General features: G+C 34.7%; 1 protein-coding gene across 1 annotated transcript in view; it reads right to left on the minus strand.

Moving 5' to 3' along the window:
* Nucleotides 1-23,350, minus strand: part of LOC136984871 (endoplasmic reticulum aminopeptidase 1-like) — a 73,900-nt gene that overhangs the window by 23,979 nt on the left and 26,571 nt on the right. Inside the window, exons 3-5 of the mRNA XM_067282012.1 lie at nt 7,604-7,874; nt 7,411-7,531; nt 2,132-2,286 (exon numbers count right to left, since the gene is read on the minus strand). Of these exons, the coding sequence (XP_067138113.1) occupies nt 2,132-2,286; nt 7,411-7,531; nt 7,604-7,874 (547 nt within the window). The remainder of the gene's footprint in view (nt 1-2,131; nt 2,287-7,410; nt 7,532-7,603; nt 7,875-23,350) is intronic.

Here is a 23,350-nt window from a genome sequence, read left to right on the forward strand (position 1 = left end):
GAACAGACCTGAAATTCCTCTAAAACTAACAGCATTCCTTCTTAAAAACTGAAACAAGCTCCCTCTATATAGTTTTGCTCCAAGTAACAAGCATAATAGAAAAATATTAGTCTTTTGACAATCCAGATAAATACAAATTTTCACTTTAGGGCACAGGTAGCATGGTGCAGTGCTGTGCTACTTTATTATTATTTTAGGTATGCTTATAATTTATGTACTGTACATAAATTATTTCTCTGTTAACACGTGTTGGGATCTACTTTTTGTAAATGTCCACGGAATATTATGTTGTATCACCTTTCTTGTGACACCAACTGGTGTGAACTAATTGATCAAAGACGGGGTCATGTGTTAAGAGAGTATCCATGTGATGGAGGTGTATAAATTGAACCGTCTCATAGGTAGAACTACTTTTTTGGCCTTTTGCTTCGTGGTTTGGTGTAGTTTGGTTGGCAGTAGGAGATAGAAGAAGCAACGAAAGATTGAGTGCATCGAGTATAGGTACTGTAATCCGTTTCCATTCTTAAGAACTTATCATCAACAACCTAGTGGTGTGCACGTTTGGACAGTTTATAGTTAACAGACCCAAGTAAGATTAATATTGTAAAAATACGATCGATATATATTAGATATGTCTACATATAGAAAGTGAATTAGTGAGTAGTCACTATCTGTCATCTGACAATTGGTGAGATTTGGACATTCATTTTATGGAAGAACAAAGGAAGATTGTGGCAGCACGCGCTTGTTGTCTTGTAAATAATTATATGTAAATTTAACGTGAATTAGTCTAGTAATTTAGTAGTAAGTTTAGAAAAATAATGTCTGTTATTAGAACTATATCAAGACATTGTTGAACTGTGGCACATCTTCATCCCGTCAACCATACCGTTAGTTGAACCTGATCGTTAACTGTTATTAAAGTCATCTTTTGTTCTAAGTAGAGTTGTACAGTCCTTACTTTCAATAATATACACCCAGACTCAATATATTCCAATATTTTAGAGATCAAAACAATGGGCACAGATGAGTAAAAGCTTTGTGTGACGAAGCAACCTGTTCCAAATCTGGCATGAGAATGGCCATGAGTTACATGACTTTTGGAAACTCCTACTTGTCACTGAAATTGCACTAACCAATATGGACAGACTTGGCATTTTCTCCTAAATTCCCTCATTCTGCTGATTTCCCCCTAAATTCAAAGGAAATCCCTAAGTTGGCATCACTGGATGCTTGTGCTTTCACAAAACAAAATCTGTATATATTCAGAGGAATTTTTATCCATAGACAAAGCAGGCATGTTCCTATGATGGCAAATTTTTACAGGTGACATTATAATTACCTGATCACAAAATGATTTAAACCTTATATTAAAAAATTAAATTATATTTATAGACAGGGTGATTCAGCTAAGTAAGCAAAAATTTCTGGGAGGGGTAGATTGCACAAAAACAAAATTAGAATCAAATATCAATGCCAAGTCAGAAACACCATCTACCGATGTGTTCTGATGCATTGATATGATGCGGTAGATGGCATTATTTGACCACAAGACTGCTCATACATTCTTTTGGGATACCATCCAATTCATTGGTCCGAAGGTTGCCAAACTTAACACGTCTCAATTACTTCTTCTGGAATTACATCAAAGGACTGGTGTATGAGACACCCCTGTCAAAATGGACGAGGACCTTGTAGCATCTCTCCAGCTGCTTTAGAAGTCCAAGACATGCCAGGAATTTTTCAAAATGTACTTGATTCCATGAACTGATAATGTCAAGCATGTGTCACAGTTCATAGTCACAAATTTGAACACCTTCTGTAATCTCAATGCATTTTGCAAATGTCTTGCGAGTAATAAAAAGCGTTTTGTTCTCTTACATGCTACTCTTTCATTTCTTGTCCTCTCTGTATGCTAGTGTATGAAGGCAGCATTTCTAACTCAGCATTGCTATTAGTATACAGTATTAAAAAAATGGCTGCAAAATGCTAAAAACACCTCTGTGCATATTGTTTTTGCTAAAACACAATACACAAAAAATTGACAATAAATTAGAAAAATTTTTTTTTTTCAGTTCAATCATATTTTGTATAAAACTTGATTGCATTAATAAAAACCAACAGATCTAACCTGATGAGCCACTTCATGAGCAATAACAATGGCAACGTGTTCCTGACTTTCAGAAGACGATTCTTCAGGATTGAACAGAATCGTAGTCATTCGATAAGTAATTAATCCCCAATTCTCCATTGCACCGGGTCCAAAATCAGGAATGGCAATCATGTCTATAAGAAATAAATATATTAAACAGTTATTATATATTAGTATGATAGGTTTAAATTTATTTTAAATGCGCAAAACTAAATTATTATTTTAAAATGAAAACCTCGGCTATTATAATTTTAAATGACGAAGTTCCGAGTACAGTAGGTGACTTTATTGCTACATACAAAATTAATTGAACACAATAGAATAATAATACAAAAGTATTAACAATTCTGTTTTACTTAAATTTCATACAACTAGATCTTAGTGACTGTAAGAAAGGTAATGCATGGGGAAGATTACTAAGCAAGATCTGTAAACAATATATTTATTGTAGTTACATTAATTATTATCTAAAATGCATGTGACATACACCAATCGATGGAGTAACTGTCCAAGTTTCGTTTCCCACCTGCATTAGAATGTCTTTTTTGTCTACCACCTCTAGGAAGCACCATAAACAAAAATTGCAACTCCACAATAGAGAAAGCATTTTGTATCATGCAGCAAATGACAAATGATTCTAATTTTGTATCACAAAATCAGAATCATTTGTCATCGTGCAACATAGGTAATCTGCGGGAGCTATAGAATTATAGTCACTGTGGGAAGAATGATGACAGATGTGCCATAACGAGCGTAGAAAAAATTTGAGTTAATCAGCTGGATGCACCTTGTGCAACAAGAGGTGCACGTATTGAGAAATTGTAATGGGCAAATATGAAACTTGGATGGTTTTCCAATGTTTTAATTACATTACAACATTCTTAGATAATAATTAACATAATCACAATAATTTAATATGATAGAATTTTTTTTGAAAGATGCTGTATTTTATAAACATAACTGTTAAAAAATTTTTTTATTATATCCCTTACAAAGAAAATAATAAATTTACCTGCTTATATTACAATTTTTGTGCTATCACATACAAACATTCTGTAGGGCTTATCACACTGGCACAATTTACTATGAGGAGTTTATTATTTATTAATCAATAATATACACTTAAATTATGTTAACATAATAATCACATTACCACAAGTCCAAAATGCATTTTGAGCTCTATTTGGTCCCTCTTCAGTGATACATTATTTGGTGATTAAACTTATAGAAAAATGTACTTAAAGTTTAATCACCAAATAATGTCTAACTGAAAAGGAACCAAATAAGGCTAAAATGCATTTTAGATTCATGTTAATGTCAATTAATATGTTAATGTAATTTAAAAGTGTATATTATTGATTAATAAACTTGTAGTAAATTGTCTCAGTATGATAAGCCCTACAGAACATTTGTATGTGATGACACAAAAATTGTAATATTAATTAATAGAAAGTGCAAGGAGCATTAATAATATTTGCTTATATTTTTAAGTCTGATACAAGAAGTCATTTAAGATCAAATTATAATTCTTTAATCTTGGCTGGGAACTGTGCATTACTTGAACAGGACTCTGGCATTTTTAAAAAGAGCATGAATTAGTGACATAAAATATGCTTCAAGTCCTGTTAAATTCACATAATCTGTACTCTTCACATCGTAACAGAGATTTACCCTTGCTAGTGCATATCACAGCAACCTGGCTAAAATTTATGAAACATACAACAAAAATCATAAAATCACTGGACAGTTGTTGAGGTACTGAGATGATTAAATTGCATAACCATGTGCCAGAATTTTAGCCCATTCCTTAGCCAAATTTGTGTATAAATGTCAAAGCAGTCCTTCTGTTAGTACATCTTCCATTTCATTTGGCACCAATCATCAGCAACAGGTAATAAGTTTGGACTATTCCCAGGCCAAAGGGCACATGGATATGCTTGCCTCCAGGTCAGTTTTGTAATTTAAGCCAAATGCAGTGTTCTTTTATTGTCATAAAATACACTAGGATGTTGCACAAAGAAATCTGTCATAATCAAAACACTAACACCTAAATGCTAATTCCAGCATATAATCTTTAATGTTTCAAACATTTTTGACCATCTTTCAGAGGCCCTCATCAGGAAAGAATGCAAAAACAGAAAAAACAGTTCTGTCATTTGGAAAGCTTTAGCTTTCGAACATAGCTGTGTTCCAATTTTTTTAAATGTTTGTAGTCATAAGCACGTGGTGAGTTTTATCCAACAAAGAGATATGCATATATTACAATAAGAAACATTCTTCATTTTACCTGTATTTACACTTAGCAGGATTCTTTCGGATTCCAACACTCCTCGTTCGTATTCGTGTACAAAAAATCTTTATCAGATACATAGGCAGAACAGTTAACACAAACCTCATGACAAAAAGGTCAACCGAAAATATTCACCACGGTACAAAGATGACTTATATAAAAACTTAAAAACTACTTACACTAAAAGAAAGAAAAGATAGACAATAGGACAGGTAGATCTATACTGCTATGTATAAATGGGTACACAAGATAGTTGACTATCCTGAGGTGGTAGTAGTAGAATTGTAGAATTATATTTTTTTAGATGGTGGGGGAGATGTAAGTAGAATTAAATAAAAAAACTTTCTATAACTTTCCAAAGGTCCTTATATAGAGATATTTGGTCCTTCTTGATTGCTAGTCTTAACTTTCTGTCGCTCTTTCTCTCCAGCCGATGCCAAAACGACCTGGAGAACACTCAGACGTGTCTTCTCTCTTCAATGTCCCAGCAAAAAGTGGACTCACATGTCTTTTCTTTTGCCCTCAGGACTACCCCTTCCTTTCATCCCCTAACTAGGTCACTCACCACCCACACTATGGAGAAGTTTCTAGGAAGTTATATACAAAAGAACCAAGAACAAGGAAGGAAGGAAAGGAAAATATATACACATATTAATGATCTATATATACACAAAAAATATAATGGTGTACCACCACACATTCAAACGATGTTCAAAACAAAGATTGTTATGTATTACAACATATAAATAAATTATTTTTTAAATAAAGCTATAAATAAATTATTAATAATACCATATATGGCATTGTAAAAGTTAGCCAGATGTTTTAACGTATTAAGGATGTCAAAAATTATCATTATGCTTTGTGGCATTGTAAATAATACTTCCATGATTGTGGAACCAGAATATACTCGGAGTTAATACCACCTCCTTTCATGCCTGCTATATAAATTTCAAGAGCCTCCAACAAACGTAACTTGTGTCGGTCAAAAGCTCTGTGTAAAAGAGTAGCTTCATCCCAACAAAGAGAAACCCGGGTTCAGCAGCATACTGGGCTAGTGCAGTATTATATTTCTCCTTGGACACATCATATTTGTGGTCCTGTATTCTAGCTTCAAGTGATCTTCGAAAGCTAAGGCTTTTCAAATGATAGAACTGTTTTTTCTGTTTTTGCATTCTTTCCTGACGAGGGCCTCTGAAAGACGGCCGAAAATGTTTGGAACATTAAAGATTATATGCTGGAATTAGCATTTAAGTGTTAGTGTTTTGATTAGTATACAGTTCCAGTTTGTGTGTAAGTTTTTTATGTATAATTTCTGTCATAAAGGGTGCAGATATTGCTCTAAGCACTTGGACAATAGTCTTGAATTTTAATGGTGTTGTCACAAAAGAATAAAGTGCCAATGCAATTAGTGTTCACATAGCCCTAAATCATTAAAAACTGTGGCTTTTGCACTTTACATATATAATAGGAAAGATTATTTTCTTTGTCCTTAGAATGAATAACATTTTTGGCAATTTCACCATACTTAAAAGTGAAACTTGAACATATCAGATCATAGTACTTGCTTTCAGTAATGTATGGTCAGACTCAAATGCACACAAGCTCACACTAAATATATTCTCTTTACATAAGCACTGAGGTAGAGCTTGTATTTAGCCATACAGAAACTATAGTTTATTTAGCAAATATATCTGCAAATTGACATCTCAGAGACAGACTTTTTTAGAGTGTATCTCTCATTCATTGTATTAGATTCCAGTTATTATATACCAGTTTGTCTAAATGTGGTAATGAAAGATATAGCATTCACATGGGCTGAGTATCTGTTGTCTGCCACACTTTGTCTTTAAAGGACTACTAGTTCTGGTTAACTTGTATTTGATGAGTATAGAAGTATATCGTGGACTGTTGACTGTGTCAAGTGGATGGCAGATGCAACTGTACATTTCAACTCCACATTTTTGTAGTGCTGAATGATAATTTGTTATACAGGATCCTTAACAGGTTTACTTCATGGTATTTTAGGGCCTCAAATTGCCTCTTGGTAAAGAACCTTAACCAGGCCCATCTTTGGTACATGCAAGGCCCTGGGCCAAGAAAAGCTTGGAGGCCCCCTTAAGGAATTTGTAATGTTCTTAAATTTTTTCAATTAGCTTTCTCTACTAAACATATTGTTATATTTATGTTTAATAAAATTTATCAAACATTTCTTTTGATTGTTTACTGTTTATAATATGTTTATTACCTGTTGCTCTATTCAATTTTGCATATTTTCGAGATCTCAAATGTTAGGAGACCCCAATGTCTGGAGGCCCCTGGGCCCAGGCCCGGTAGGCCCACATCTAAAGACAGGCCTGACCTTAACTACACTATTTTCTGTTGGATTCTGCTGCAGTTTATATGCACTGTTTGCTATTACAGTTATCTTTATTTGCATTTTTTGCCATAGAAAAGACTCATTGGTTGCTGTTGTTGGCATATTTCCATATTTAACCCATAATTTTTACCTTTACCACCTCAATCATATTATATTTTAATTTTAATAATATTTATTCCACTAATTTTCAATCTAGCATACTTTGTTTTATTCCAAATTTTCCTGGTGAACCCCTTCCCAATCCCATCCAATGATTGCATATAAAAATCTCACTTTAAAGACCTGTGTAAACATTAATTACTATAAAAGTTTCATTTATATGTTAATAAAATAAACTTCTATTTTATAGATAAATTATAGGATGGTCAAGAAATTAAGAGCAGCCTACCACTCTGGGGACCCAAGATAGAATCCAAATGGGTCAAAAAACCCCAGAAATTTTGAGAGCCCCATCCAGATACATCGAGCCCAGTCCCTCCCCATTGTGGGCCTGGCAAAATCCATAATGGGCTTGCTATAAAATCCTTTTTAATACCCACAGAGCAGGTAGAGTTAAATAAATTATATTAAAGTATTAATAAAACAAACCTAATTTTGGTAATGGATAGCTGATATTAAAAAATTTTTGATAGTAAATTAAAATTTTGGCTGCAGCATCCAAAGCAAAATAAGCTTGATTTATTTGTTCTTCCGGAGCCAATACTCTAACCTAAAAATAATTAAATAAAAACATTAGTTATTAGAATTTATAATGATACTGTGCAATTAACGAAAACCTTACTTCAATTCCTTCTTTTCTTGTCATTAGCTGCTTAAAGTCACAAACAACAAATGCAACTAGATAAGTGCTCATTTGTACTGTTTCTTCAAATAACGATAGATTCAAATTGTTTTCATAAGGCACAGTTGTAATCCATTTTGAATTAAAATAAGCGGAATGCACAAAATCATGCACCATTTTTAGCTGAAATTTAGCTTTCATCGCGGGTTCGTCAAAACATGGAAAAGCTGATCTTGCCGCGGTAGCTTCAAAATGTGTCGTGGCAAGATACCTAAATGATACAAAAATATTTAAAAATTCGTAAATAACTTAATAAATTTAAGACCAATTACCAAATAAAACTGATAGTTGCTGGAAAATTATAACTGTGTTATCGAATAGAAAAAGTTTTTAAAAATCTGGCAAGGTTTCTTGCTAGATCTTCCCAGCATTCAAACGGAGGCAAGGAGACCATTAAGAGTCCGATAATTTTCAATTATACTACAATATATAATTTGAGTAATAAAAATAAGCTTAAAAAGAGTAATTTTGTTGAACTATGATAAAAATATACATTTAAAAAAACACAGTGACATTAGCTCAGAGTTAAAATCATGTGTGGTGACATCCATTTCAAGATGTTATTACAAAATAACTTTTGTATTATTATTATAAAAAGACTAAAAAGGCTTAATTTTGAGGGTAGAGATGAGTTTTTAAAAATATTTAAATGCCGATAACCAGTAAAATTATCATTAAGTCCAGCCCCCTCGAGTTGCATACTTCAAAATTTAATAGCATCAGTGTCCCTTATATACGAGTTATTGTGCCAAATTTTCAATATACAAGTTTCTTAATTTTACCCCATCCTAAGATAATAAATGAAACATATGCCACCAACACACACACACACACCTGTAAGTTTTTCATTTATTTATTTTTTGGGGGTTTAGGGGACCGCAAGACATCAAGATATGCAGCCTGGAAAAGTCAAGCTTGGCACGATTCCAATACTTTTCCATGTTATGTTATAATTGTTGTGAGCACGCAGACAAACAATACAAGGCGAAGTTGTACACAATAAAATATTTTATTAACAGTTCACACGGTTCTATATACACTCGATTCTTTAGGATCCCAACTAGGCAATTCCAATATACACAAAATTGCTACGATGTATCTTTGTGAAAACAAAGGAGGGTAACATGTGTTCGCGACAATGATTTTATGTTTAGGTATTTTCCCGAAATATTATAACTAACTTAAACTACAGCTGACCCTTGATAATCCAAGGATTTTGTAATCTGACATGCTCAGTAGCCCGACGCACCTCCCGTCAAGGTCACCATAGTCCCGTCCCGTTATGTGTCTGCTTGCACAGAAGGATGTCGTGACATGAATCTCCCCACCCAATTCTTACACGATGACACACATTTCTTGTGTTTTCCGTGAGCAGTTCTGTATGTACTGTATTATTTATGCCTATACATACTGTATGTACTACATTTATTGGCTTCCATATTTCTTTTAATAAACATGTTTTAGTTAACCGAAATGGGTGTTTCATTTTCATATTAACCTAGGCAGCATTTTACTCATAGAATGTAGGAATATTGTAAGCTACTGCTAGCAAAACAATGCCAAATATGTAATCACTTTCGGTAATCCGATACCCCTTTGGTCCCATACCTGTCGGATTATCAAGGGTCAGCTGTATCTTAAACTAACTTACAAACTAAACAAAAAGAGGAGGAAAGGATGAGAGAAGGAGTAAGAAGAATAAAAGAAAAAGATTTGGTGGAGTACCCGGGTTTTCCGTGGATCTTCACTCTTCTAAAACAGGGAATTGCGCTCAATTCGCTTTTCACTGTCCTCTCTATCTCCGACCTGATAATCCCAAAGTATTATCAGAAATCCCTTGATTTTATCGTCAGTCTATTTCATTCATCTTCTTGCAGACAACTTAAGGTCTCTTTGTCCCACTGATTGATGATCTTGACCTTCTTCTTTCACAGTCTGCTCCCACCGAACGCTAGCACAAGAATGTCCCTTTTTCATTTACTGATGCCCTCGGGGCTTTTCTTTCTTTTGTTTCCCCCTTTAGTTCTTGGAATGAGGTTGCCCCACCCGTAGAGAAAGAATGAATGAGAAAGTTCTAGAGATAGTAAAAATGGAAAACAAAGGATCGAGATTAATATCAAACTTATATCTAACCCCTATGTACACAGGCATGGCGTACTGCCACATAATGACTGGAAAAATAAAAGAATTTTAGAAATTTACAAAAACTATGTCATATGGAAGCCAAAGAGAAGAAATCTTTCAACTTTCCCATGAAGAATGTCGAAGAATTAAGAGAAGAAAAGGAAGAAAGAAAGAAGAAAGCATAAGGATAATCTAGAACAAATTTCAGAATGAACTACAATTAATGAGCAACTAAACGACAACTGAAACGAACCAATTACCATTTCACGATATTACACAAACAATGAAAATTATGTAATGATGATGAGGATAAGCAAATCAGACAAAAGCTTTAGTAGTTTATCTCACTCTCATTCTTCTCCAAAATTGCTCAAATAACTGCAAAAGAAAGAAGAAAAAGAATATAATGAGATTTCCATTCCAAAGATGAATTGAACTTGTTTAAACATCTTTTCTCTCTGACAGTTTCCTTCTATCATTAATGGAAATCTTAAACCAGAAAAAATGTACTATCAGATTGAAAATATTGCAATCTGTTTATGAAAGTCAGAGTATGACTGGTCCTAGAAACTTAAGAAACGTGTTTTATGAATTCTGATAGTCACACACATACATATAGTATATGTATGTGTACATTAGGGTGGTCCATGCTTAAATAGCGAAAAAAAAAAAAAAATTTCAAGTGGAAGTCACGCCACCCCCTTGTTTTGTTACACCTATCATTCCTATTATGTGTTCAAAATTTCAGCCCCCTATCTTATATACCAGGGGGTGCTCATCGACTTTGAAGTATCTGAATTTTATGAAAAAATCCTTAAAAAGAACTAGTTAGTTTACGTTTTTTTCTTAATATCCTATGTATCAAAAGTAAGTTTTTTATTCAAATATAGTATTTAAACACACACAAAATGTTATAAACAAAGCAATACTTAAAATAATATTAATTACAGTTCTTTTTTTCTCAACCTAAAACTAAGTTTGTTAGCACTTTTTTGGATGTTTTAGTAGAAAGAATCTTTATGTTCTGTTCAATGACATGAAGTAAAACTTGTTTTTCTTCCTCATTCTTAGTGAGTATCGTATTGTAATCTTCAAATAGTTTTACATCCCTCTCCACAGTGTCGTTAACCACATGCAAATTTCTTATGCAACTTTTGCCTTGATGGTAATCAACATTGTCACCCCAAGTCTCAGGAGGTAATTGCAAGAAAGAGTCCTTGATATATAGAACTGAGAGCATTTTCAGCATTCTTAGTAATGAAAAGCCTTCTAATGTGGCTTCCGTGGATAGTTTAGCAGAGTCACCTCATACTAAATGAAAACCGCTGGCAATATCCATTCTTTGAACAATGGCCATTTTCTCGCCATAAGACACTGGGAACACTGGGAACAAAGATACAGGCCGAACACAATGGTATAGCCTGGAGAGAGAAATGGAAAGAAGGAGTAAAGTTAATGAAGGGGTTAGAGTAAGGTGAAATAAAGGAGGATAGGATAGTGTGAAGGAAGTAACCTTTGGCTCATGGGAGCCATGGGCGTCGCATCGCATTTATTAAAGTAAAACAAATAATACAAATAGTGATACATTGAAGAAAACAAGCTGTACAGGTATGGGTAAAAGGACCGACAATAGTGTAAACACAATGAGGAACTAGACATGCGGTGAGAAGGAGAATACATAAGAATAAACATTATATACAGTAAATTCACGTGGAGAGTAGACTGTACAGGCGAAAGGAGACAAATACATAGAGAATACATAACTGCAAAATAGAATACAAAATCAAAGTTAAATTTTTATAATGAACTTAAAACTAAAATTAGAATTTAAACAAGTAAAATCACAACAGATGTATAGATGAGCAATATTTACAGGAGCTAATTTAGCAATGCTGTGTCAGGAGTACAGAAGTCCAGGTACTTCGAATACGACCGCCGGACACACTTGGGAGAATAGAGTCCTTAAAGTGGAAAAGGAAACACTGACATTGTTGAAAAACTGGTCTAGTCCAAAATTTTTATGTCCTTAGCAAAGTTTTTAAGAGCAATAAAATTGCTCTTGTTACTGAAGGCACTAAGGTTGCAGGGCCAATGATCCCCGCTGCTGGTCACTTTGTTCTTCAGGGTTTTTCGCTGTTCGACAAACCGTGGGCAGTGATATATTATATGGTGAGGATCCTCTTCTTCCCTAAGGCTGCACTCACAGAGTCCATCAGTTTTCCCAAGGAACCTTTTTAGGTAGGTTCTCAGATTCCCGTGACCAGTTATTAACTGAGTCAGTTGGAAGGATGTGCTGTACTGAGGCTTCGTGTGCCGGTCGGGAATGTTTGGGAAAAAGCTATGGGTTAGCCTCCCGGTATCACTATTGTCCCACCTTTGCTGCCAGATGCTCCTAATGATGTTGTTCAGCTTATTTTTGATAAAAGTAGCACTGAGCCTGTTGTAAGAAATGATACAATTGGAGTTAGGGACACTGCGGGCAAGGAGGTCAGCCCTCTCATTGCCTGGGTTACCAGAGTGCCCCTTAACCCAATGGAAGGAGACATTAACGTTGTTCTTTTAAGTTAAAAATAATTTAAATACTGTTGTTTACAATAGGGAGCGTGCTATTAAGTTTAGTGATTTGTTGAAGGGCCGTCTTGCTATCACTGTAAATATTGTAGGACCTGATGCGTAAAGGGTGGAAGTTTTCCTGAATCCAGCGCAGAGCATAAAGGATGGCCAAAGACTCTGCCTGGTTATTCGTACAGTTAGTGTGGAGGTCTCCTACGCATTTGATGTACACACTGCTGGCTTTTGTAGGCGGCGAAAGCACACCCGACAATCTCGTTGGCTTTGGAACCGTCCGTATAAATATTAATTAAGTTATTTGCGTTGCTGGGGGTATTAGTGTCTTCTCCAATGGAGAAACTAGGGTGGATGACAGAATGACTAATCTTGTCGATGCTGTTGGAAAAATAAATTTTCTACATTTTCATGATCTGTCCATAGGTGGCAACACCGATCGTTTTGCTGTGAGCTCCCTCTTTTTTTTTCCGCCCTTTTTGTTCTCTCTTCAGATGTGTGAAGTTGTAGTGTTCCTTCTTTTGTGTAAATTAAAGTTTTTTGTTAGTTATAACAGTGTCTGTTGCAAATTTAATCATCCAGTTTCAACAGGTTATGGGCCCAGATCGCTTTAACTGTGCGATGAAACTTTCTAGACTTCACATTGGATATTTAGAAGGCAAGTCTAACTGGTCGACTTGGAAATATAAAATTTGCATCGTGTTAAGGAGTATTCCTGGTGCAATGGACGTTGTTGAAGGAAAAATTTCGAAACCGGAAGAATTAGATTCCGACGCTTCAAAGGAAGAAAGAACAAGGTATGAGAAAGAACTATTAAATTTTACTAATTACGACAGTAGTGCCTTGTTAGTTCTAACTTGCAATTTGTCTGAAGAAACCTTAAAGAAAGTCATGCGTTTTACGACAGCACGAGGCGTCTGGTTAGAATTGCATAGATTATTTGAAGGCGTCTGTGAGGACAAGGCTTACGATCTTTGTATGAGATTTTTTGGTTATAAACGTCAAGTTGGAGATGATATGGCCAGCCATTTATCAAAACTAAAAAACATTTGGAATGATTTGAATGTAGAATTGACAAAAGACAAAGGAATGGAAAAGTTGCCAGATTTATTGTTAATTTGTAAAGTCTTAGATACTTTACCTGACGACTATTTTTCATTTAAGTCAAGCTGGCTTCTTATTTTAAGAAAAGATCGTACTATAGATAATTTAACTGTTCAGTTGTGCTCGCATGAAAGAGCTTTAGTTTGTAAGGACAATGAGAATGAAAATCAGGAGGTCTTAGTTACTAACACAAGTAAGAAGCTGTTCAAATCTAAACCAACGGGAAAGTCTAGTTCAGATAGAGTTTGTCACTATTGTCACAGATCTGGTCATAAAATAAAGTATTGTTTTAAAAGAAAAGCAGATAGTAAAACTAAACAAGAAAGTAAAGAGTTTTCTGTGGGATATTGTAGAGATAATAATTGTAATATGACTCTCTTGACAATTATGTCGAATATAGTACTTAGTGAAAATGATAAAGACTGTTGGTATGTGGACAATGGAGCTACTAGTCATACTACCTATCAACGAAATTTGTTTTGTGATTTTGAGCACTTCAAAGATCCACATTCAGTTACCACAGCTAATGGAGATAAAATATCTGCAATAGGTAAAGAAACAATTGAAGTAGAAGCATATGTGGACAATACATGGAATAAAATTACATTATGTAATGTTTGGCTTGTACCGGATCTTAAGAAAAATTTATTTTCAATGTTAGCGGCTCAAGATCGTCATCACTCCAGTTTATTTATATCAAAGGCTGAAGAATGTAAATTAAAAGTTGATGGACACGTAATAATAACTGGTAAACGTAGCCGACATGGAGGTCTTTTTAAGCTTAATTTAAGAAGTGTAACATGTAGTAAGCCATGTGAGGTAAATGCAGTTACTAAGTCAAATTTATTACAGATTTATCACGAGAGGCTGGGTCACCAAGACAAGAGACATGTGAAAACAATTGTAGAGTGAGAACTTGGTGTTAAAGTCCACTTAGATAATGAAATATGTGAAGGATGTGTTTATGGCAAATCTCATAGATTAAAGTTTGGAACACGTCCACGTGCTACAAAACCGGGTGAACTGATACATACGGATGTATGCGGACCGTTTGAACCATCTATGTCTGGTTATAGATACTTTGTTTTATTTAAAGATGATTTTTCAAGAATTCGATTTATCTATTTTATTAAGAAAAAGTCTGAAGTGTCTGAAAAGCTAAAACAGATGATAACTGAAGTTAAAGTTACTGGACATACAGTCAAAGAAATTCTGAGTGATAATGGCAGAAAATTTGATAATGCTATTGTTAGAAAAATTCTACAGAAAAATGGAATAAGACAACGATTGACTATGCCATATACTCCAGAACAGAATGGCTGCTGTGAACGTGAAAATAGAACAATAGTCGAGGCAGCAAGGTCCTTAATGTATACTAATAAAACTTTCACTCAAAAGCTATGGGCTGAGTTAGTAAATACTGCAACCTATATCCTAAATAGAACAAGTCCATCAAGTATTGAAGGTAAATCGCCATTTGAACTGTGGTTTAATAAAAAACCAAATATTAAACACTTGAGAATTATTGGAAGTACCTGCTATGCCCATGTACCCAAACAACTAAGAAAAAAATGGGAGAAGAAAGCACAGAAAGGTATCTTGATAGGATATGATAATGATAATGGTTATCGCATTTGGGACAAAGAAAATAACAAGCTCATTCGTTCGAGAGATGTCACTTTTCAAGAAGAATCCTTGATAGTTAGAAATGATAACTTGAATATACCTCATCCAGAAATAATCATGAAGCCTGATAGCTTACAAGAAGACGATAGTTATCTGAATGCTGAAAAAGAAGATTTGAGTTTCCAAGATGAAGTTCAGAGCAAAGAGGCAACACAACAAATGACTCTACGGGATCGTTCAGAGCTTATACGTCCCAGAAGATTTGATGACTATGTTATGTCAGCGATCTCAAATGCTTTTGAAGATCCGAATACTTATACAGAGGCAATTACTTGTGAAAACCGAGAGAAATGGTTAAGTGCTATGAATTGTGAAATAAAATCCTTAAAAGATAATGAGACATGGACCCTTGAAGAGTTACCAGATGGAAGAAAAGCAATTCCATGCAAATGGGTATTTAAAACAAAGACCAATCCAGATGGTTCAATAGACAAGTTTAAGGCAAGACTGGTAGCGAAGGGATTCTCTCAGAGAAAAGGAAAGGATTTTGATCAAACATTCAGTCCTGTTGCTAAGTTAGGAACAATTAGAGCACTTTTAAGTGTTGCAGCAAATGAAAATATGTCTCTGACACAATTTGATGTCTCAACAGCTTTCCTATATGGTAAAATAGACGAGGACATTTACATGGAGCAGCCAGAGGGGTTTAGTGATAGTACAAATAGAGTCTGTAAGTTAAAACGAAGTCTTTATGGACTTAAACAAGCTTCACGATGTTGGAACAAGAGATTTGGAGACTATCTTTTGAAATTGGGTTTCCAAAGAAGTAATGCAGATCCTTGCCTGTACATAAGAAAAAGAGGTCCGAATAAACTTTTGCTAGCCTTATATGTAGATGATGGTTTAGTGGTGGCAACAGATCCTCAAGAATCAGCAGAGTTTATAGAGCAATTAAAAGGTGAGTTCAAGATTGTCTCTAGACCTGCTACCTATTTCTTAGGTTTAGAAATTCACAGACAAAGTGACGGATCAATTTTTGTAAATCAAAGGTCTTATACTGAAAGAATTCTTGAGCGTTTTGGCATGCAAGATTGCAGACCTGTATCAACGCCAATAATTAATGAAAGCAATAAATCAGGGAAAGTAGGTTCCTGTGAGAATAATGAACACACAGAGGATAAACCATATCGTCAAGCAGTAGGTGCTCTTATGTACCTGATGGTTGGTACACGCCCTGATATTGGTTATGCAGTGGGAGTTGCTTCAAGATCACTTGAAACTTATAATAATGAAAATTGGATAAGTGTTAAAAGGATTTTCCGTTATCTAAAAGGTACACTTGATTATGGAATACTTTATAAGAAAGGATATAAGAAGGGCATCCTTGAGGCATATAGTGATGCTGATCATGGTGGAGATTTGGTGACTGGACGTTCTACTTCCGGAGTTGCCTGCATTTATTCTGGCGGAGCAATCACTTGGCTCAGTCAGAGACAAAACTCAGTCGCAATATCTACCACAGAAGCAGAAGTGGTGGCTGCAAGTGAAGCAGCACGAGAAATAGTATGGCTAAAGCGGCTGTTAAGGGATATTACAGAACTCAAAGAGCCTCCTGAATTACAAATTGATAATGAAGTTGCAATAAGACTGGCGCAAAATCCAGAATATCATCGCCGCACTAAACACATTAAAACGAGACATTTTTTTTGTACACGAACTTGTTACAGATGGAACCATTATGGTAAGGAAAGTAACCACAGAGTTCCAGGTGGCTGACGTACTGACAAAGCCTCTTCAGAAACAGAGACTAGAATTACTTTGTAGAAAAATGGGTATTCAACATCAGCAGATCATTCAATGAGGGAAAGTGTTGGAAAAATAAATTTTCTACATTTTCATGATCTGTCCATAGGTGGCAACACCGATCGTTTTGCTGTGAGCTCCCTCTTTTTTTTTTCCCGCCCTTTTTGTTCTCTCTTCAGATGTGTGAAGTTGTAGTGTTCCTTCTTTTGTGTAAATTAAAGTTTTTTGTTAGTTATAACAGTGTCTGTTGCAAATTTAATCATCCAGTTTCAACAGATGCCGTTAGTTACAACAAGTTCGCTCGCCATAAGACAGCTTGTTGGAAAACAAGGCAAAGGCAACTAGCTCATCAGACAAGTACCACAAGTGACGCTCTAAGACACCCCTTGCTGCTGCTGCACCAATTTTGGAATCAATGGCTTCATATGATTTTAATCTCTTCCAAAGTTGCAAGTCATTAATCAGTGCATCTGCTGCCAAAAGCACTTCAATCCAAATCTTGGTGTATATGAGTACACTGAAATTAACAAAGCGAACGATTTATTTTTCTTCTCTTTTGGTTAGCATAAATGCTTGTGAATTACTCCTAAAGAGAAAAATCTTCATAGCATACAGCAGCTTTTCCATCCATCGAGCATGAAGTATTGGTCCCAGGGAACACCAATGAATCCTCACAGGTGGTTTGTTCAGAACAATCATTGAAAGCTCTATTAGCTCATTGTAATCACCGCAAACTTGTTTTTCTCCAGCTAAAGAAGTCGTAAGACTCTCAAGAGGGTTTTCAGCAAACTGTTCCACACAGTATTGGAGTCAAGACAATTGTAGTGCTCTTTTGGTAATGTATCCCAAACATTGCTAAATCTTTTGAATAACAGAATCATAGGAGAGCTTATGGCTCAAAGCACAGTGTAAATGTTTTTGAAAGCATTATTTCAAACGTGTGATGACGACAAGCAAGCCATAAAAGATCACAGCCTGTCTTTGCTTCTAGGAGAGTGCACACTCCTTTTTTGGCAACAGTGTTAGAGGCAGTAGTGTCAAAACTCATAGCTCAGACTTTATTTGTGACATTCCACTGTTCCATTGTGTCAAAAACAGCATTGGATGTGTTTTCCCCCGTTCATGCAGTAAGTTTGGGTACACCTGTGGCGATTGTTTGCCATGTTGTTCCCTTATCAGTTAATGCCCTTTGTTTGTTGCTTTCCTGAACGTTCCATCATCCGTTAGACCCAGAAGGGAAGATTAACTCAGCAGGGGGAGGCAGGATGGTATAAATAGCGGTAAGGCGATGGAACAAGACCTTTTTTCAGAACATCTGAGAAGCAAGCGGGAACAATGAGGAATGCCAAGTGAAGAGGGTCGACAATTGAGCTGGAAGGTGAATAAGGAGTGTGAAGAGAGCTTCTCGACAGTTTCGCCCATATATAAAATTGTATATGGTATTTATATGATAATTTGTGTGTAAACATACGCGTGTCGGGAGAAAGTAATTGTCGCAAAAACTGAGAATTTATTGCAGTCCTGTTTAAGCCAGATGATAACTCATTTTTCTGTTGAGAAAATAAATCTTACACGCCTAACAGTTTTTTGCAACCATTACCGAAGACAAGAATCCGAAGGTGCTCTACTTTCTTATTACCTGTTATGTCAGGCAGTATTTTCCCATCCCAATGTATTACAAGTGAATAAGGCAGGTCAAATGTTTATTTTATATTCACATTGAACTCTGTCCTTGCTTTTTTTCTTGCACATCGAATTGTGCTTCGAGAAATTGGGAGTGAAGTGGGATTACAACCAAGTGCAGCAGACAATGGAATAATCAGTCGCACTGCTTCTCGGTCAGTTATTTTGTTATGATCAAGAGTGCTGATAACATGTGTAAATATGCCACTAGTCAATGGCACAATGTCACTGGCACTGGTAGCACTGTGTCTTTTTTTTGTAAAGCAACCAAATCATCTTCTTGCTTATCCTTTAAAGTGCTACTGAAGCTGAAATCAAGTTATAGTTCTTGACTTGACACTAACGAAGTTGAAGCATTACTTTTAGCAGCCTTTTCTCTTAATTCTTCAGCTCTTTGTTTTCGTTTTAGAGAACGTTCTTTGGTCTTTTCCAGCTTCTTGTCAATCGACGTCATAATCATCTTACGCTCACCTCTTTGATCAATGAGGAACTCTGTCTTCCACAATTTTGAGTGAGTTCATGGCATTTGCATGGGCGATATCAAAAAGTTTGTCTAGCTCTTCTGTAAACAAATGCTCTCTACTTTTCTGTGCTTCCGAATCTCTAGTTTTATTTTTCTTTAAAAGCAGCCATTTCTTATGAATTTTTATAAGTTTTTCAATGCAGTGATTTGGTTGTCTGGTCAAAATACCAGATTTGCTCCACACTTCTATGATTTCTTGAATGAGCATATGCACAGAATCTTTCACATTTTTTGATTCATTTAATGTGTGGTGATAACGAAATAGAACTTGCCGAAGAGTTGAAAGTTGGTTAATCCTTACCAAAGGCTCAAGATCCCAACATCTAAGTAAAAAAATGTCTTTTTTTTGAGTTGATGAACTCATTTTAATGCACTGATTCACTCACAGTCTAGTAAATAAGTACCAAAGTTTTTTACATTCATCTATAAAACTCTTTAACAATTGTATTTAAAAGTAGATTCAATTAATTTAACACATGAACTGACCTGTAACAAAAATCAAGATCAAGCATTTTTCACAAAAATTTCAAAAATAGCACTCGATTGAGTACCCTCTTCCATTAAAGCTAGCCAACTGAAATTATACAATGTTATTGCTATGGATACATGTTACAAATTTACAGGGTGGCCAAACAGAAAAACAAAAAAAATTTTTATGGACCACCCTAATGCACATTGTGTCATTTTGGAAGTAATTGCCAATTTTTGGAGTATAAATTTGTCAAATTTTTATTTTTCATTATTACACTGTTTTTTCTCTTTGGCTAGTTTTGTTTGGCAGCATTGTTGGGACGGTGTGAGGGTATTTAAGGAGTGGGGACTGGCAACTTGCTTTCTCTCGCTTGGACTCTCTGATTGGCAAGTTGGTCTCCTCGGTGCTGCTCAGAAACCTACACATTTTGTTGAAAAGAGTGACGTGTCCTCAGGGACTTGTGAATGTGTAAAATTTTGTTAAGGTAATCTCAAAACTCAAATCTGTCTGCATTGAAGTAATTACCGGTTGTGGATGTTAGATCTAGTGTTTAGGATAGCAAATTGTTGGTCAATAATATTGCCTGACAAATATTATGGATCCATGCGTTGAATCATTGAAAGGACTTTTGTGTCAACCACCACGTGTAGCCTAATTGTGGAATTTGTGTATATATTCTGTATATAAACTTAGTTATATGTGATTTTTTCGTTGTCTACCATTGTCTGTGATAATCATACTCCTACATACCTGCAACCATCTTCCTGAGGATCTTTGCAAATCCCAAAACATACAACCCCTGGAAAAAAATTTTAGAACAGCAGCAGCTATGTAAAAATTACTGATTGCAAGGATTTATTATTTGTTAACAAATAAACTCCAATAATAAAAATTCTGGAGTTTATTTTTAACAATAAGAGCTTTTATTATGCAAAGTATCACACTGGAAAAATAATTTAGAATATAAAAAAAAAGAATCTTGTCCAATTCTAGACTGGAAAAAGTTTTCAAACATGTCCTGTAAAGATAATAAAAGGCAAAATACTATAGCATTAGCTACATATGCCTTGGACGAGGACATGCAAATGAACATCGACAGTGTATGACTTATTTACCATACATGGGAGCCTCTGCAACTTAAGTACCTTGAAACATTAGAAATTTACAAGACCAGTAGAAATGACACAGCTGTTAACTATAAGGACAATAACAAGTTATCCCCAAGCTTGGAGGACATTTGAAATTTAATAATATTTTTTCATCCTGATGTCACCATGAGATCACAAACTGCCAATCAATCATTCTTTTAATATTTTAAATTATGACATTCTGTTTCTCATTCCATTTCCAAATCTGTTCTTTTAACCTAAAGACAATCAATCAAGGCAATTGAAAATGTTCACTTTCCTTCAACATTTTGTTCTAATGAGGAAATGGGCTTGTCTGTCACTCTGCTGCTCCAGATTTAGTGTTAATCCGTAGGGATCATTTTTGATGGTATCGAGGAAGGTTTGAAAAGGAGGATCATGGGACCAGAAAATGACGACGATGTCGACATATCTGAAGTAGAGGAGGATGTGATCCTCAAAAACAGGAAGTACCTGCTGCTCAAAACATTGAAGGACCAGTTCACAAAGCATACCAGAAATACAATTACACATTGGTATGATTGTAGATTGTATACGTGTCACTCCTTCTTTGAAGATTCCACAGCTCAGTGCAACAAGTTCAGGTGCAGGAACAGATGAAGAAAAAACTAAGTAGTATATCAAATACCAAAGAGTTGTATACAAAATTAAATAGGACATCTTTAAAAATTTTTGTTTTATTTTGTTAAAAATAGTTATCAATTTTGGCAAAATGAAGAAAATAATTTTTTATTTGAAACCTGCACTGCTGAATTATAAAATAACTCATTAAATATGATTAGAAAAAATGTTATATGATTTATTATATGGATAATGAAGTCATTAAAAATTATAATGTAAAGACTGGAGACAAGTAATTGAAAGAGAGCACAAGAATTTCATTTATATTAATAATGTATAAACAACAATATTTGCCTTTTTAATTTTCATTTACCTTGAGTCTTGGAGGTTGAACTTTGTCAAAATCTCAGCAGTTATCTTAGCACTTCTCACTCTAATTTGCTAATTTGATAATTGTGTTGATTGTACATTGAAATAGCATAATAAACATCAAAAATTATAAATAATGGTTGTAGTAAAGAAAGAAATGAATTCACAAACAATTTCTTAAATAATGATAAAGTAATTGTAAAAATGTATGAATTTGTAAATTTATCTACAGTGACATTGTATTAAATGAGCATTGTCGGGACCGACACGATGCTGGGCTATCGAATATGCTGACTTATTGAACAATTTTATTTTTTTCCAGTTTTTTTCATATGGCTATGAGTAGGGTTAATTTACGACAGTGGTTCTCAACCCATATTCCAAACAAACTAATCTTGCCCTAAGTGTTCCCCCCAAGAAAAATTTAAAGTCTTTATTACAGATTTATTCTAATGTACTACAATATATTACTTTATTCGTAGACAATTCCATATTTATTATTTTATTCAGTACAATAATGTTTATTAGTTTATCACTTTACTGCTTCACAAGAATAGTAAACACGGACTTGCTTATCGATTTTCAAATATATCAATGCTAATGCTCTGCTTAATAAGAAGTATACAAATGATATTCCTTGGCATGAGAGAAGTTGAGAAACACTGCAGTCAGCAAATAGCTTTTAATAAAATTCTTTTGCTATAAAATTTCACATGTAGAAGAAACACAAGGTCTCCACATTTACCCTTCTTACACCACAGGAAAAATGTCACACAATGGAGTCCATCTTTATTTTCAGGCTCCTCTCCATCAATTTTTGCATATTGAATGTCCTATGCTATGAAAAGGATGAATATAAAGATCTTGTGTTTATTTTACTTATAAAAGTTAAAATTAATTTGGTTAAATTTCAGATACGTATACTGTCATGGCAGCACTTCCTTAATCTCGAAGCAGACGTTTGTAGTGTCGTGTAGTTTAAACCAGGTGGCGCTAGTAATATCTGCTGTTGACGTGTGTTGCTGAAACAGTGAATTTGTATTTGCAAGGTTTTGATTAATCAAGATTTGAAATGGTTTTTAAGAATTTAACATCAAGGAATTTTTTTCGTTATTTGGAAGTGGATTATCCAGAGTTAAGTATTGATGTTAGGATTCCTTCTGATATAAAATTTGCCATTAAGATGGGTTTGCAACCAATTGATGCAAAGTGTGTTAAGTGCAATGGTATTTGTAAAATTATTTATAGAAAAGTTACTAATTCAGTTTATTTCTGATGTCATAAGTGTAATGTTAATACTTCAGCATTCGAGGGAACTTTCAAGGGTAAATTTGGCAAAATTTCATGGGGAACAATATTCACTTTCATATGGCACCTCATTTGCATAGATAGTTCATTGAAATCTTCGTGTTTGGCTGTTGCAGTAAGTTCTAGTACTGGTGTCGATTGGGCTAATTTCATTAAGCATGCGATGATGGTTTTTCTTATTAATTTAACAAGTTTGAAAATTGGCAGCCCCGGAAAAACTGTTGGAATTGACAAAACAGTTGTAAGCAAACAGAAATATGAAAAAAGGAAAGAAACTGAAAGGAACTAAGTGGGTGGTTGGTGGAATTTGTAGAGAAGATAAAAACTGTTTTTTCATGTTTTGTGAACGATCGCTCTGAAACCAATCTTAATTGGGTTGTTAGTAAGTTTGTCCAGGCTGG

This window comes from Centruroides vittatus, unplaced genomic scaffold, assembly GCF_030686945.1.
Source record: "Centruroides vittatus isolate TY-2023 unplaced genomic scaffold, ASM3068694v2 contig_120, whole genome shotgun sequence".
Taxonomy (NCBI): domain Eukaryota; kingdom Metazoa; phylum Arthropoda; class Arachnida; order Scorpiones; family Buthidae; genus Centruroides; species Centruroides vittatus.